Source organism: Lycium ferocissimum, chromosome 2 (assembly GCF_029784015.1).
Source record: "Lycium ferocissimum isolate CSIRO_LF1 chromosome 2, AGI_CSIRO_Lferr_CH_V1, whole genome shotgun sequence".
NCBI classification, from domain to species: Eukaryota; Viridiplantae; Streptophyta; class Magnoliopsida; order Solanales; family Solanaceae; genus Lycium; species Lycium ferocissimum.
The window spans coordinates 52,205,786-52,224,377 of record NC_081343.1 but is presented as its reverse complement, the minus strand read 5'-3'; the positions used below and the strand labels follow the sequence as shown (position 1 = coordinate 52,224,377).

At 37.5% G+C, this 18,592-nt stretch overlaps 1 protein-coding gene across 1 annotated transcript; it reads left to right on the top strand.

Annotated features, from left to right (window-relative positions):
• Positions 1-9,811: 9,811 nt before the first annotated feature.
• LOC132047721 (uncharacterized) lies at positions 9,812-11,955 on the top strand. Its single transcript, XM_059438725.1, has 3 exons — positions 9,812-9,838; positions 10,841-10,863; positions 11,205-11,955. The coding sequence occupies exons 1-3, from the start codon at positions 9,812-9,814 to the stop codon at positions 11,953-11,955; spliced, it is 801 nt and encodes a 266-aa protein (XP_059294708.1).
• Positions 11,956-18,592: the final 6,637 nt, after the last annotated feature.

Here is an 18,592-nt window from a genome sequence, read left to right as displayed (position 1 = left end):
TCAATTAACTCCAAAATTTCAAAAAAAAAAAAAGTGAAAAAGTTTTTGACTTCTATGGCCAAACGCCTACTAATAAGTCTTCTGAAAGTTTGCCCCAAAAAAGGCGTTAGATTCCATGGAGTCTATAACGCGTTCTTTTTCTTATTTTCCTATGATGTGTGATTTGACTGTCCGTGTGTGACATTATCTTGAAGCTGATCAGTTCTCTCATGTTATCCAATAGCAAACTCTATCTTGGTCCACAAAAGAAATATCATTGTGATTATTAAAATGTTAACCGAAGAAACACAGAGAGATATTTAAAATCAAGATGAAGAATTATTAACCAAGTTTGATCAAGAAGAGCACATTGATACTTGCAGCCAGGGGCGTATATAGCCTTTCGGCTATGGGTTCATCTGAGCCCATAATTTTCGACACGAAATAGATACATATAAAATCACAACAAATATTATGTCTGAATCCATAATTTTAGTAAAATGCATTCAATACTAAGGGTCTTACACATACACTGATATGCGATCTTTTCTGCACTACAAAAGCAGAACAACATTCATCATTTTTTTTTTTTTTTTTTTTTTTTAGAATATGACACCTTCATCTATGTGTGTACACAGCTCATACGGGAGAACATAGCTAGTGAGCTTTGCATATCTTACCATAAAGAAGGAAAATTAAAACAGATTAGAATTTTCGAGTTAGCTTCCCCACTACATATCACACCCCTTTTTTTTTCGTCCCCGCACGATAAACACACAGAGGTTTTATTATTAAAGGTTTTTCCATTTGAAGTGACGGTTTTGAAAAGGGGTTATTTTATTTACAGAGTCGCCAGCAAATTGAATTTGGTGTTCCAAGTCACCTTATGAATCGCTAATCAAAAGGAAATAACTCTTTTATTATGGTTCGGGAAAACAGAAGACCAGGTAAGGAATTTTGTTGATCGGGGAGAAGATGTTAGGCATTTCCCGAGTCCCGTGGTTCTAGCACGATTGCTTTATCAACTTATACTTAGCTTAAACCAATTTTGGATATATTATGTTCCTGCGCCTTGATTTGCTCGTACTTTTATTGTTGAACTTTTATTAGCCTTAACTCGGATGCGTAACCGCGATCAGGACCTTTTAAGCGTGTCAAACTAAGATGCGTAACCGCATTCTTAATCGAAACAAGATTGATTATTAAAACGAGCCTAAACCTCATCTAGCGTTAAAAGTAATTATTTGTCTCTAAAATCCGAGACTATTATTATTTTGGTTAAATTTTCACTCTTTTGATAACGAGTTTTGAAACATGTTCACAACCCATCTCGCCCCCTTACCATTGGTTTTACCACACTCTTTACTTTTATACTTGACAACGGGGTTTGAAATAGGTTCGCACCCCATCGCGCTCAACTCACACATATTCAATATATCGGGCCATAATTTTTTGACGGAACCAAAGTATTAACAAGGAGTGCATCTGAGTCCTTTAATTTGTTTCAGATGGGCCGTTTACAATTAGAGAAATGGAAAACTACGTATATATACATGTTAAGGAGAAATATTTATGAAACGTGACGATATTTCTCCTTATTTACAAAACATAACGATATATTACGAAACATGACGGATTTTCATGTATTTTTCATTTTTTTTCTAGAAAATATCTATTTTTTTAAAAAATTAATTTTATATTTAAAAAATATTAATTTCTTTTTGCTCAAAGGCTTAAAAAATTACCTCAAATTTTTGTGTATGAAAGCTGTATGAAAAATGTATGAAATGTGTATGTGTGAGCGAAATTTTATTATAATTTTCATACATAAAATTGTGGGCGAAAACTTTAAGCCTTGAATATTGTATGAAAGTTATTACAATGTTGTTGTAGTTGTACTAATTTTTTAGAAACCTAATATGAACTTTATATACGAAAAATGTGAATGAAATTCTAAGTCTTGAGCGAAATATACACATTTCATACCATTCTCATGCATAAAATTTTGAGCATAATATTTAAGCTTTGATCGAGATATACACATTTCATACTTTCTTCATACATAAAATTTGAGCGAACTTTTTAAGCCTTCGACAAGATATACACATTTCATACACAAAAATTTGAGTGATTATTTTAAGTTTTGAATGTTGTATCAAAGTTGTATACAATGTTGTTGTAGTTGTATTAAGTTTACAGAAATCTAAAATGAACTTTATACACGAAAATGTGAGCGGAATTTTAAGACTTGAGCGAGATACAAATTTCATACTGTATTCATACACACAATTTTGAGCTGATTTTTTAAGCCTTGAACGAGATATACACATTTCATACGTTTTTCATACCATTTTCATACACTAAATTTTGAGCGAACTTTTTAAACCTTGAGCGAGATATACACATTTCATACAACTTTCATATATAAATTTTTGAGCAAAAAAAAATATATAAAAAAAATAAAAAATAAAAATTTTAAAAAAATTAATTTTTTTAAAATAAATTATTTTTTTTTTAAAAAAACATATATTTTATATAGGGTTTGTAATGTTATATTTTGTAAATATAAAACTATTGTCACGTTTTGTCAATATTTCTTCTTAAGATGTATATATACATAGTTATTCGTTAGAGAAACACTTAATAAGCCTTTAAAGTTACTTCACGCCCAATCTCGGAATAGGGAAAAGAAACTTTGACAAAATAATTGAAACCAAAACTAAACAATTAACTATTAAAAAATGAACCTAAACTAAGAAAGAGCCAAATAAGATTATTATACAATTAAGGATGGTCAGTGAACTTCTTAAAATAAAAAAAAATAAAAAAAATCCAAATCAACGTAGGGATTCTGCACAAAAACACCTTTACCATTATTAATACTATCATTGAAGACTAAGAGAAATTTTAATAAACTTATACTAGATTAGCATGGGAAACTTGCAATGAATGAGGAGAGAATTTTGGTTTCATGAGTTTGAAGAAAAGAGAACATACAAATAAATACATACAATTTGCTTAGAGTCAAAAGACGGATATCATTTTTTAACCACGGAGATACACAATCCGCCATAAGTCCCAAAAGAGACGACGAAAAACATTGAACAAATATATAGCAACTACAATCTTATTTCGACTAAACCAAGAAACGAAACAACCAAATAACTATATACTATAAGATAAGATTCAGAGTTGAGAAAGAAAATGATGGACCTTGATAAGCTTTAACAGTAACGCTCTTTTACTCCAGTTGCTTAAACCGAGACAAGAACTACGAATGGAGACCTCGAACAGATACCTCGACCAGAACTCCACGAACTGGAGCGGAACCCTGCTGGACCTCAAGAACTGTCTCCCTTGGTATTTTGGTGGTTTCGGGGTGGTTCTATGACGATGAGAGGGTGGTTCGGTGGAATTCACATGGTGTTTGGTGGTGGCTCAAGATGCCATGGGTGCTCTGTTTCTCTCCCAAAAAAAAACGTGAACCATAATTCTATGAGAAGGAAGACCCGGCAAGGTGCTTTGTGCTTACATCTATATGTATGTATACGGTAAAAGCCGGATGTGTGTTAAATCGGTAAGACCAGAGACCGAAGGAAGAGAGGGAAGGACATTATTTGGTCCGGCTTCTCCATACCCGAGTTGATCGTGGCTATTGGTCTGTTTGACCGTGACCGTTAGTCCGTTTAATCGTGGCCGTTGGTCCGGGAGATTCGTTGTGCGGCCGCCACGCGTCGATGCCGTCTGCCATGTCTAGCGCCAATCGTACGGGTGTCAGACCGTACGACCAACCTAATCCAACCTAATCCATTTTAGAGTTTTTCTTTATTTTTTAGGGTCACTGAGGCAACACTATAAATAGGGGTCATTGCCCACTTTTGAGGGGTTAGCTTCCCCATATCAAGAACATTTTGTAATAGCAAGATATATAAAAGCTCTCTCTCTAACATCTGATTTTGGTCCGGATTATCGTGTTCATCTTTTAAATCTGCTTGATCAAATAATATTCATATACTACATACAAGATACAAAATCTGTAGCAAACCACTGATTATCAGTCGCTTCTTCGTAGCATATTCATACATTTCTTTTCTCTATCAAATAGATTAAGGCTCAACCACATATCCTATACCTCACTCATAAATTCAATTGATTATCCAAATTCGGGGTAAACAATGTATTCTCTATTTATCTATAATTTTGATGCCTAAATCTGTGGAAGAAAACGACCCCAAATGCCACTACGTATTATGCTCTTTGTGTGTGTGTTTATATCTATCTCAGTGCCTTTTTTCTTTGTAAGGTAACATTATGAAGGAAATGGAGATTGTTTTGCTTGTGTGCTTGGTCAGCCTTTGGACAAGGAGGACGCTGAGTCCCATTTTTTTTTTTTTCTTCTGTCTGGAAAAAGGTTGTAAATTGCGGCTAGGTGTACTCTTCAGTCTTCTCTACGTGAATGATGTATTGCGGCTGTGATCTTTTAGGGTCATAGGTGTGTCTCTCTCTATTTTTTTTTTTTTTTTTTGTCTAAGTTAGAAAATTAGGTCTAAACTTCTATTTATGCTGTGCCACTTTTAGCTTAACCTTTTCAAAATATTCTTCAATATTCTTTTCCCCAAAATGAAATATGCCACGAATATGGATAGGGTTGAATTTTACCATGTGTAGGCCATCATTGACTCGATTTTCTTTTTCTTTTAATTAAATAAAAACACCAAGATAAAATATTAATCAACTACAAAAAATAAGAAAAATCATTACACAAAGGAAAAATTTAAAAGGTAATTAAATTTAAAAAAAAAACTAGATCAAAAGAAACCTATTTTTTGTTGTTTTTCTTTCGTTAAAACACAAAAACTTGTACTCTAAAATTAGTAAATATTGTTGTTCTTTTTTTTTTAAATTTCCGTAAATAAATCTATTAAATAAAATAGAATAAAATTGACACATCAAAATTAATATAAAAGAAATATTTAGACACTAGAAGGTAAAACACCCCGGGGAGGGTCAAAAATCACGTGTCTACACTACATGAATGCAACAGCAATCTACAAGGTTACCGAAAAATAGCTCAAGTTTGTCACACCCCAAATCTAGAGAGGCGTGGCCGGCACCGGGTGCCACACTCGGCCCGAGCGAACCACCCTGCACCTGTAACTCTGGAGGGGTAACCCTCAACTTAGGCCGATAGGGCCTACCTGCACACAGACAATACCAGCATGCTGGCAAGCCACAATCTGGATACACATAAACAATATGTATGTATGTATGTATGTATGTGTGTGTGTGTGTGTGTGTGTATATGTGTGTGTGTGTTAAAAAAAAATTTGAATAAAATCAAATAAAGAATTTGATTCAAAAAGTCGAAAAGAGTAAGTAATAAACTAATAAAAAAAGCGAAACATAAGCTAAATACAAGAAAAGATACGAAGAGATGCGTCCGCCCCTATATATTTGATACCTTCTCCTACAATGAAACTAATAACTGACCCCGTTAGTCATCCCATCAATTACTCGTCGATCAAAAAAATGAGTAAATTCGGCTAATCCTCTTATCCCGACAAAGAATCTTGTATAAAAAGCATCTATGTAAGCACGATTATATGACCAATCATAGATGCCATTGAGAATTTTGTCCCTAAGAATTCTCTTAGGGCCCTTTTAACAAAAGAATTTATTAACTCAAAATTTTTTTAAAGAAGAATAAATGGGTTTATATAAAAAGGATGCTATAAATATTCCGAAATAAGCTATCTTGTTGAAAGAAGCGCATCCTTTAAAAATTCATTCCAATCCATCGAATTATTCGACTTTTGATGCAAAAGATTTATAGATGGAGCTAACCATTTCGATAATATATCCAAATCCACTCCCTCTTGGTTGAAAGGAATTCCTATGGATCCAACAAACAAAGTAAAGAGTCCTAATACAAATAGTGGGAATAGCATAGTATTGTCCGATTCATAAGGATAGGAATAAACCGCTTTATGCTCAAAACGAGCAATAGTAATAAAAGGTCGTGTCATCTTTCTTCCATTTTTATCAATAGGATATTTCGTTTTTGAAAAAAAAAGAAGTACTTTCATTATTATTCATTGGTAATAAACAAGAGTTTTTCTTAACGCCGTTTTTACCCCATAGAGATATTGAATAGAAAGGGGTTTTTATTTCCCACCATAATTTTGAAAATGAACGTTTAAATGCCACTTCAAAAGTAAGTAAATAGATCCGAAACATATAAAATGCGGTTAATCCCGCCGTGGCCCAAGCTATTATTGCGAAAATTGGCGAATACAACCAACTATCATTAAGAATTTCATCTTTGGACCAAAAACAAGCAAGAGGTGGAATACCACAAAGAGAAAGTGTACCTAATAAAAATGTGATTTGGGTAATTGGTACATGTTTTCTTAAACCTCCCATAAGACCCATATTCGGCTTTTAGCTGGAGAATATCCAACAATAGTTTCCATTGAATGAATAATGGATCCGGATCCTAAAAATAATAATGCTTTGGAATAAGCATGAGTAATCAAATGAAATAAAGCGCTTCGATAAGACCCCATACCTAGAGCTAACATCATATAACCCAATTGAGACATTGTGGAATAGGCTAAACCTCTCTTAATGTCTTTTTGAGCAAGAGCTAAAGTGGCTCCTAATAATCTTGTTATTATTCCTATAATCGAGATCAAATACATTATGTAAGGTATAACTGCGAAAAGAGGAAGAAGGGAGCTACGAAAAATTCCCGCCGCTACCATAGTAGCGGCATGTATAAATAGAAATAGGAGTAGGCCCCTCCAAGCATCGGTAACCATACATGAAGGGGGAATTGGGCGGATTTGCTCGCACCGGCAAATAAGAGAACAACGCATAAAGTAACAAATATAGCTCTTTTCATAAATCTCTTCGCATGCTGTAGGTAGCATTCAAGTAATGCCCTTTGATTTCTTTGTTTCGGCTTTGTGCTTTATAAAGTGCTTCGGCACAAAATAAGAAACGATCTCTCTGACGCATAAATGGTTGTGAGTTCACGTTCTCATCATCTTTGGTAAAATCAAGTCCACCGCGAAGACATTCATAAACATGCTCTACCGTAGTTTTTAGCGGATAACCCCGATTTAGGTTTAATAGTACATCCCACGGGGACGACCATACTTGTTCAATTTATCTCTTTCAACTTGGATCCCGTAGGCGGACCTTGGAAAGTTTTAACATAAGCGATAGGGATTCGCGGATCTTCCCGGACGTCCGGTTTTCAAGACCGGGCTATCAACCACTCACCATCTCTCCGAAAGACTATTTTTATTTTATTCCTCGAATAGAACATGGCCATAGGGGTGGATACCCCGCTATCTGTAGAAAGATCTCGGGGCGAATCCACGGTCGATCTATCTATCCGTATATAGATATATGATCTAGCATGCCCGTTTGTGAAATAAAAAAGAAAATTCTATTTCTCCCCACCCCACTCCATGTATGAATAAAGTGCGAAAGGGAGTAGTAATAGTCATATAGAATCAATGGATTCATGATAAAGTAAAATCCCTCGATGACATATTTTATCACAATTAATATTTTTGGGATAGAGGGATCAAATGGTATATAGTTCATTTGTTGGTAGCTTGGAGGATTAAAAGCATGACTCTTGCTTTCCATTGGTACATTTTTGCATTAATTGCTACTTCATTAATCTTATTGATTAGCGTACCCGTTGTATTTGCTTCTCACGATGGTGGTCGAGTAACAAAAATGTTGTATTTTACGGTACATCCTTATGGATTGGATTAGTCTTTACGGTGGGTATCCTTAATTCTCTCATCTCTTGAACCTATTCGTATGAGACCCCAAAACCAAAATGACCCCCTAATTTTTTCTCGGTTGTGAGACACATTAAATTTGAATCTAAGTCCCCAAAGAAAATGCAAATCAAATAAAGAAAACAAAAAAATTAGAGGAGTTTGAGTATTGCATCGAGGTCGAGAGGATCAATCCAGAATTGGGGAGCCTCTCGACCATAGAAAATTAGTTGATAGAAAGAGCAAATCGCTCTCGAGTGGAAAAGCAAATTTCCGTATTAAGCAAGTCTCGCACCATTACTTCATAGGTCGGGGACACGGTGGGGGTGGTTCTTAGTACTTGATGTACATATTCCACCCATTCGGGTCGATGCGGACGGCCTAGATAGTAATGGAGAAGGTTTCGCTACGGGGAAAACACCCAAAGGGCAGTGGACAAAGAAGTCCATACAAGTTGTGCCAAAGGAGAAACCCGGTCCGTATTAAGAGAACTAAAAAGAATACTAATTTCAAGTAGAAAATGAGTCGATGAACCGTAGGATTTAGATAGAGAAAGTAGAGTTTCCGTGCACGATTTACGTTCAATAATCCCGGGGCTTTCACTTCCACACGTCTTCGCTCGTGATCGCTTAGAGCCCCCCCCCCCTTCCATCAATAGGTACTCCCAAGCCATCGACCACACGCCCTAGCATAGCCTTCCCGCAGGAACATCCACGATAGATCCGGTGCGCTTGACAAGATCTCCTTCTTTAATAGCGGTATCCTACAAAGACAACAATCCCTACATTCTCATTCTCAAGATTCAAGGCTATTCCTTTCACACCGGCGGCAAATTCCACCATTTCCCCGGCTTGAATCTCGTTCAATCCATAAACACGTGCAATCCCATCTCCAACCGAGACCACTCGACCGATTTCATCCACTTGAAAATTCGTGTAAAAGTTGCTAATTCGACTTTCTAATAGACTTGTTAGTTCGCACTCGGGGAGAAAGTTCCATAATTCAATTGTTGATAGATAGAAGGGAGAATGCCGCTTTAGAAAAGATGAGCTCTACCAGTCTCTCTCTTTTGATTCCTTGAACGTCCAGAAACAAGTTTCCTTTATTCAATTCATCCCAAACTTTTTTATAAGGCTGGCTACGGTGGGTCCCGTGCTTTTTCATTACTTTAAGGTGTTTCGCGTAGGTATGCAATGAGAGTACCTCACCCTTAGGATAGAAGAGGGCCCACCTAATCGGTGCCTCTTTTCAATAATGGAATCTTTTGAACCTGTCCGAACGAAGAGCTTCCTCGATCTTTAGCTCTGTTTCGAATTGGGTCTCAATAATAGACTCCAAAATGTCTTCGGGCAAGGGATGCGTGATAGTCTTATAGCGAAGATAATCACCGAGCTCTCGACGCCTCTGCCCATCCTCCAGTAAGGGATGGTACACACCAGCAATAGGCGGCGCTGCGGGTTCACCGGGGTTGGGAGAGTCCGGGGCCGGTTGGTTGGCACTGGCTTCGGAATTAGGAGGGGAACTGCTTCCAAATAAATCACCAAATAAATCCGTCCACCGAAGCCCCTTCCTCCAGCGCCCTCACCTGATCCTGAGCCAGAGGCCCCGGCCCCCGAAGGAGCCATCATGGTTTTTATTGATTCGGCCTCGGCAGTAATCAGGGTCCTAACGACTAAAAGAATGGCGAAGGTCAGACCTCCGGATCCCGAGCAGCCCCACTTACATAATGCAAAGGAGAGGGCTCGACCCCCCACAGAGAACCCAACCTTTGAAAGTAGGGCCTGAAAGAAATCAATGGAACCGATTAACAAACAAAGAAGATAAAAAAAAGAAAACGATAGTGGCTAGGAATAGGAATGGAATGAACCTTATCCAATTTCTCATTTGACAACTCCAAAAATTTCTCATGAGATTTGCTTTTCTGTTCAAGGGTACAAGAAAGACATGGATAATGACCACATTGGGGCCTAAGAATTTCCGTGAGAGATCCGATCTCGGTTGTTTTCAACTTTATCTCCTTCTCAATCGGTATGGCTCTTGGAGGAAAGTGGATCCAGGTGAGTTTCCCAACGGATCGTAGCCAACGGATCGTAGCCTTAGGGTGGGACAGCCGAACCACAGTTAGTCACCCCCGCCAATGGATCTATTAGACTTCTTATATAAACTTCGTGCGCGGAAAAAAGGAATTGATTGACTATAGGTGGGTAAATAGAACACCAACCCTTAATCTTAATCGAAGAAACGGGAAAAGCAAGTACATCCTATACAAGGGGTCGTTAGACCGCCTATTCCCCGACACACGTGAACGGCCGATAAAAACCTTGAATCTTGGAACTAATTCATAGGCACTTTCCATTAGTTAACTTCACACACTATATAAACAAATAGTATAAAGACGATAGAAAAAAAAAATTGAAAAAAATTTGACTATTGATTGCAAGCCCGTAAATAGAATAATTTATTTAGTTGGACTTGAAGTATTTGTTTAATGTCGTGGATCCGCCTCGAATCAAAAAACGTACCAAAATTTCTCCTTTTCTAATAATAAGGTAGGAACCTATACAAGGGGGACTTTCGACACGAAAGAGAAAGATATTGACGATAAAAACCAATATGAATATTATAAAGACAATAAAAAAAAAAAAAAATTGTTACGTTTTAGTATTTCTCTCTCCCGATCGAGATATCCCCGTTTCGCCCAAGAAAGATAAATTGAATCATCAAAAATTTGGAGCGTAGTGCAATTAGATCCATTTTTTGGATTCATATTACTATTATCAATTAGAATAATTCAATTAGAATAATTTATGGTTGGCTTGGTTGGACTAAAAAAATGAAGTATCCAGGCTCGTTTAGAAAAACCCAATTGGGCCCGATAAGCGGCGATTTTGCTATGATGAATCAAAATAAACATATAGCATAGGTTTTTGGAACAAACGAATAGAAGGGATAGCGGCGAGAAATATTACAAGTAAATCGTTTGGGCTCCACAAACGAGAGATTAAGAGAGCAAAAGCTACTCAAGCAGCTCTTAATCTTTGTACTGGATGGGCTTTTAGCTCGAACTTGTCCCATCACCAAGGTGGGAGGATTTGGATCTTTGTGGAAACATCTAATAGTTAATGTCAACATTCTAAAGACAACGGCTCAACTAATGCCTTTATGAAGTGGAGCATAGGGGTACAAGAAACAAGTTTAGTATAACAATTGTGTATGGTTTTAATGACCAGTCGTTACGCAGGGATCTATGGCAAGACCTAGAGCAAATACAGGGCTCAATACGAGGGGCCTGGGCTGTTATGGGGGACTTTAACTGTGTACTAAAAAAAGAGGAAAGAGTGGGACGTCCTGTCACAGCAGCGGAAATCAGGGATTTTAAAAAATGTGTGGCTGTCTGCTCCTTGGTTGAACTGAGGTCATCAGGTGCTTTTACACCTGGAACAACAAACAAAGGGATGATAAAAGGGTCTATAGTAGAATAGATAGGGTCCTAGTTAATGGAGACTGGCTCACTACATTACCGAGCTCTGAGGTTCACTTTGGGAATGAAGGCCTTATGGATCACTGCCCAGCAATGCTAAACTGGGAAGATGGCACCCAAAGAACAAAACCAAGATTCTACTACTTTAATATGTGGAGTCAAGCCTCGGATTTTCAACAAAAAGTAAGGGAGAACTGGACGAAAAGAATTGATGGAACTAAAATGTTCCAGCTGGTGGGCAAACTAAATAGATTGAAAGGTACCCTCCGAAGCATAAACAAGAGACACTTCAATGAGGTGGAAATCAAGGCAGACAAAGCAAAAACAGAGCTGGAGGAATGCCAAACTGCACTGCAGCATAATCCTACAAATGCAGACTTAATTCAAACGGAGATACAGCTAGCGGAAACATACCACAAATTACATCAAGCAAGGATTCAATTCCTCAAACAGAAAAGTAAGCTCCACTGGCTGACAGAAGGGGATCTAAATGCAGCGTTTTACCATAATATGCTAAAAGTAAGAAGGAATAAAAATAGAGTGTTCAACATAAGAGACAGCAGTGGGCTGAGTGTGACGGACCCTCCCGGGGTAGCTAAGGCATTTCTAGACTTCTATACTGCGCTATTAGGTACTTCAAACGCTGAAAGAACTCATGTGTGCAGTGCCACAGTTAAAAAAACTCGTCCTTGAAGCGAGATCACAAAGAGATACTAATAGGGGAGGTAACGAGGTCGAGGTGAAAAAAAGGCCTTATGGGGTGTAGCGGTGACAAGGCACGGGACCGGATGGCTATGGAAGCCAATTTTTTAAGGCTGGCCGGGACATAGTAAACACGGATCTCCGGGGGGTGAAAGAGTTTTTTGAAACTTGAGGGAAAATACTCAAGGTGTGGAATAACACTGTATTAAATCTTATACCAAAATCGGAACATGCAGAAACGCATCGGTGACTACAGGCCCATAGCCTGCTGTAACACAACTTACAAAGTAATATCAAAGGTACTCTCAAAAGCAGTTGAAACTAGTCCTCCCAAGCATCATCTCGGCAAATCGAGTGCCTTTGTGGCGGGCGAACAATAGTCCAAAACATCGATATGCCGGACCTCGTTAGATTATATAATAGGAAACGGACCACGAGCGGTACAGCTTGATCAAGATTGATCTCGAAGGCATACGACTCGTCGAATGGGGATTTGTAAAAAGAAATCTTTGCATGCTCTAGAATTCCCACAAAAATGCATAAAATGGATTATGAGCTTGCCTAACCTCGGTCCAATACACAATAGCAATCAATGGTGGACTGTGGAAATACAAGGAAAAAAGGGATTAAGACAAGGAGACCCAATCTCGCCACTACTTTTTGTCATTTGTATGGAATACTTCACAAGGATAATGAACATAGTAGCTGAGCAGGAAGGCTTCGAATTTCACACAAAATGTAAGAGTATGAAACTAAACCACCTTTGTTTTGCCGATGATGTAGTAATGTTTAGCAAAGGGGATTTTCAGTCGGTGCTACTAATGCTTAGAGGACTGAAAACATTCTCCAACACCTCTGGATTATGCCGATGCAAGCAAATCAAACATTTTCGGTGCTAATATGCCACGCAAACCACTGCGGACTGGTAGATCGACGAGGATATCAAAAAGGGTCCTCCTTTTCGATACCTAGGCGTTCAATCTCGACAAAAAGATATCTAAACTCGGCGAAAATGTTCTTTGGACAAGATGGCGACAAAAATAAAATGTTGGGGAACCGAGCACCTCTATACTGGCGCAGCTTTGTTGATAAATTCGGTTCTAATGCATATACACACTTATTGGTCCTCGATATTCATCCTCCCCCAGTGCTCAAAGGAATAACGGCACTATGCCGCAACTTTCTATGGGATGGCAAGACCGCCACAAACAAAACTCCCTTTAGTGGCATGGGACTTGGTGTGTCGAGCCAAACAAGAAGGGGGTCTGGGGATACTTAACTGTGTTAAATGGAATGAGGCAGCGATAGTAAAATATGTGTGGAACATTGCTCAGAAAGCTGACACTCTTTGGGTGCAGTGGGTAAGCCATATATACATAAAAGGAGAGGAATGGTGGCAGTATGCCCCACCGATGGACTCTTCACGATCTTGGAAAAGATATGCAAGATGAGAGAAATTTATGGTCCAGGATTTGTGCAGAATGGGTGGTTGAAAGCTCAAGGGAAATACACTATAGGAAGTGGGTACAAATGGCGAATGGGAGAGAGGGAAACATGGCAATGGGGCAGGTGGGTATGGAACAAAGATAACTTGACCAAAGCACGGCTTTATAATAAGCCGGCTAGTCATGCGCCAAAGGCTAATGACTAAAGCTCGGCGTACCGGCTTGGCATGAGCCGGATGATAAATGTGCTATATGTGGGGACCATGAGGAGACTGTCCAACACTTATTTTTTGAGTGCAACTTCTCCAAGAAATGTCTTAAAGCAACTCTTGAGTGGATAGGTACAGGGGTGCAACATACAGATATACAAGGGATATGGAAAAGGGTGGCACGAAGCATACAAGGAAGAAGGTGTAGGGGGATAGCTACAGCCACGCTAGCAACAACTTGGTATATTGGATATGGAAAGCACGAAACAAAGCAGTATGGGACCTGAAAATGCCAACAATTGAAGGGTGGATGCGACAACTCAAACAAGAATGCAAAATGAGGAAAAGCCGCCGATAGGCAAAAAAGACGAGTCAAAAAAGAGAGAAGTTGGATAGATAGACTACTTACCTAACCTTGCGGGAAAAGGAGCATGCGTACAGGAAAAGTAATGAGAAAGAGAAAGCAAATCTATGAATAGAAAACAAAAGGGAGAGCTATGTAATAGACTGTAGGTGACAAATAAATAAAATATTTTTCGTCCACCAAAAAAAAAAAAAAAATAAACATATACAAAGCCGGTGAGGCTATCACACTGGCACATTATATACATGACTCGTCTATAAGCCTCTAGAGAAAGCATAATTGTATCATGGTCAAGACAGGGTCCAGGCCTACCCATCCAATCTAATCACAAAAAAAAGACTCCAAAAGACCTGACGACTCCGAACAAAGGGAGCTCACCAATCAGCTCATATCAGGTCCTGTTTATTGGGAAGGTCTGTTAGTTTGTCTATTTGTACCTGTAGGTATGAATACAGCGCCCCCGCCAAAATGGACGTCAACACGAAATAATGTACCGAGTATGTAAGGTAATAGATAACTGAAAATGAAGCTGAGCTGAAAACATAATAATTTGGAGGCCAAAGAATGCCCTGAATATCTCACCTGACCTGTCTCATATGAAATGCAATATAATAATATCATATATCTCACTGAACAAGTGGCCAGACAATTGGAAAATCTCACTAACCCGTCAGCGGCAATCTATCTCACTGACCCGTCGGCCGGGGCAAACGATTCGTCTCACCGACCCGTAGGCGGGCATATGTCATCTCACCGACCAAGTGGCCGGTGCTAAGGAAAAAAAGAACATATATATATATATATATATATATATATATATATATGAAGATGTCGACATGTCATGTGTAAACTAACATATATGAAGATGTCAACATGGCTCTTTCTAACTCTCTACTAAAAATGAACGAAGGAGCGGATAGAAATCCCTCGGAAGATACAATACCACATCTAGAAGCGTTACACTCTCTATGATAGCTCTAAACAATAGTTTTCTTTCTTTAAGATTCAATAAGCACTTACTATCTACGGAATCATGCCAAGAAAATAAAGGATAACCATTACATACCTCGGGTCACCTATACACTCTGACAACGAACTCGTCGTAACTAGTACGCCAATTCTATAACAAACAAATATAAGTATGAATTTAGACGATGCTAATATATCGAGTATACCAAACGATAAATCGATTCTAAAATGAAACGGGCAGCATTTCCCCGATTCATTAATCATCACAGCTCAACCAACAGCCAACACAACAACAATAACCTCTTGGGAATATTTCTAAACTCAAACCATCAATATATAAGAGTATACACCAAGGCAGTCCTAATACACGCTTCATATACGATATACACCAAGACAGTCCTAATAAACGCTTCATATACGATATCTTATACACTTCTGCCTTCCAAATTCATGAAGTATCTAAACAACAATATAACAATAACTTTAACTACTATCCATACACAAGGGGATTCCATCAACAACACATCAAAAACGTGATCCAAGGCAGCCCATAAGTTCTAATACAAGTTTGAGTTTTCCTTTAACAAATTTCATCTCTAACTAGTTGATTAAGAACTAATAAACTCAAGGACATGAAGGTATGATGACGCCAGTCATTAAACATTTAAATCCCTAAGCTAACTATGATAGATTAGATACAGAACTATGATAGGAATGTATATGAAACACATACAAGAAAAACTACAATATAATATGTTGGAATTGCTACACTTACTTCAGTTCAGCTAATGTACCTATTAGCTCTATCATGCCTTTTCTTCTATGGAATTGAAGCCCTTAACCGATAAAAGGCTCTCAGTATTGTAGAAAACTGAATGAATAACATGTGTTCCTATGATCCTACATTGTTTTGTTCTCAAGTTGAACAAGAACGGCATGTTTGGAGCATTTTCAACTACTACATCTCCACTGGTAAGACCCCAATGCGTAGAAAAATCGAAACCCGTGCCAAAGGTGAAATTCTTTTGCCATACATGCTCTCCACAGCTACCACCTTCGATCATCCAAACCTCAAGACACTTTTTGAATTCATCGTGTGAAGAGTATGCAAGCAATGCAAGTGACCCTTGATAGTACATGGCCTTAAAACTGTGAGATTCAACAACCACACTTGGTTGACTGGAATTATCGAACATCTCGCTCGCCAGATCGAGCGAAACGCTTTTATGAGGTTCATTTGATTTTCATATAACTGATCGTAAGCCCTTCAACAATTGCATCACAACTAGAGGTAGTCACATTTTAGCAAACATCAGTCTTAACTCTCTTCACAATCTCGCGACATTTCGTAATTCTTTTTCATATCCAAAACCCACACTCACGTAACATTTACGTGTCTTTTGAGCCTTAATATTGTGCATAAGGAGCAACTTAAATTGATGTATCGAAGGGTTCCATAGGCAAATTAATTTACGAGAAATAGAGCTAAGACAAACCAAGCCATTACTTGAACCTACAACAGAATAATCAGAGCCATAGGGTTCAATAAGCTTTATCAAGCAGCTCGGACTTCATAAAGGGGTCAACATCAAACCATTTATTGCACGAGTCTGAACAAGGATATAATGGTCATTAGGGTCTGAATGAAATGTCTTGAGATGCACAGAAATGAAGCAGGGGTTTGAAATCAGAGTGCGCCAGCATGTATACACGCACTTTAATTGCAAGAGAGTTTTAACAGGTAATCTTAAGAAAATATCCACAATAATCTCTTCGGCAAGAATGGAAATATTGGAATTTTGTCTTGCATTCTGCATTTTCTAATATTAGTGGAAACTGAAATTCTATTTCTTGTTCAGACAATGCATCAAACAGTTTGTACGCAGAAAATATAGTGGCCCTAATTTAATTGAAGCTTTTCAAGAAATTACCTTGAATGCTGATTTTATTTTTAGTCCCTTTTTTCCACATTTGTGAGCTTAGCATCGCAAATTCTTCCCCCTTTAAGTCAATGGGATTGTTGGAATTATTTTTTATTTTCCTAGGAAAGATTCTTTTATCTTCTCTCTCTCTCTCTCTCTCTCTCTTTTTTTTTTTAAGGGTGGAAATTAAAGTCTTTGAGATGCTACGGTATTATGATGTGGGGCTGACATAGAAAGCCACTTGGCATCTTTTAATTAAGTGGAATGCCAAGTAGGATTTCTGTTAGATATGGTCCGGTGGGTCTTCCACCAAAGTCATTTTCCAAACAAATTGGAGAAAATTCAATGATTTTTAACTTATAAAATTTAATTTAGTGACTTGACTGCAAAAATGTTACAAGTTAAATGACTATTTGCGTAATTAACCCAGTGATTTTGACTCCTAATAGAGAAGCGAAAATCGTTTAAAATGACCAAAAAAAAAAAATTGTTCTAAATAAAGAAAGTCAATATAGTGTAGATACAGTGTAAATGCTAGTGAAGGATCAACCAGAGATGTCATGGGATGCTTATGATGTCTTCACTTTTAATCAATAGTCTTTGATCGAGTCTTGAAAATAGATGTGAATTCAAATTAATCGGACAAATAAACTTTATATATTGGATTATTAAAGGGAAAATGAAAACAAAGAAGATGATGATAGTGTAGGAATTTAAGCGTGGTTGGCAACTTGGCTTCTTTTTCGGTACCAAAATTTTCAAAATTGGATGGCACCACCAAAGGCAAATGGATCGCTTTAAGCAAATGTATATTTTTTTTATATAGAGAAATCGTCAGCTCAAAACTCAAGTGAAAAGTTGGCATGATTATATAAAATCTAGTGGATCTTGATATCCACAAAAGAAGTCAATCTGAATGGATAAAAAGGTTCAAAGAATTAAGTTGAGGGAAATAACCATGGTTGCCCACTGTAATAGAAGCTGATCAAAATCAGTAGTTTTATTTCTAAAAAGTAATGGAGTATATTGGTTAAGTATATAATAGCATGTTGAACTAGCAAAAATGATAAATAAACATTTACAGTAAATCTAGATGTCCCACTATTAATCTAAAGTTTAGATGGTTTTTTTTTTTTTTTTTTACATTGCTTTTAGAATTAAACTCAAAGGTCTTTTGTAAAATAAAATATTGTCCGGCAGGACCATCCAAAGGCACTTGGTAGAACTTGACAGTATACAAACTGGGAAGAAGTATGAATTAGTCATTCATCTCAAAAGAAAAAAGTTCCTACTCCATCTCAAATTTTTCCACGTGCTAATTTGATCCATTCTCTCTTCCAATCAAACTTGATGAATACAATTTTTTAAAATTACAATTTAACTATTAAAAACCACGAAAAGGAATTATAAGTTGCAAAGTACACTCGTATCAAAATGTGATTTTTTTTTTTCAGAAATATCAGCCTAAACAATTTACTTAATTGAAATCTGGAAAGATGAAAGCTGATCGACATTTCGGCATAAAGGAAGTGTATTTTACTCGAAGAAATAATCTGATCAATTCTTTTGGGCAGAGCCTCAGTTGACAGTTGGTATTGTGGATGGGTCATGGGTGTGAATACACAATTTTTTGGGGGGAAATTACATAAATTATCCCTTAAACTTGTTCCAAAAACCACTTATACACCTAAATTTTACGGAGTGGATGGAAAGTCCATT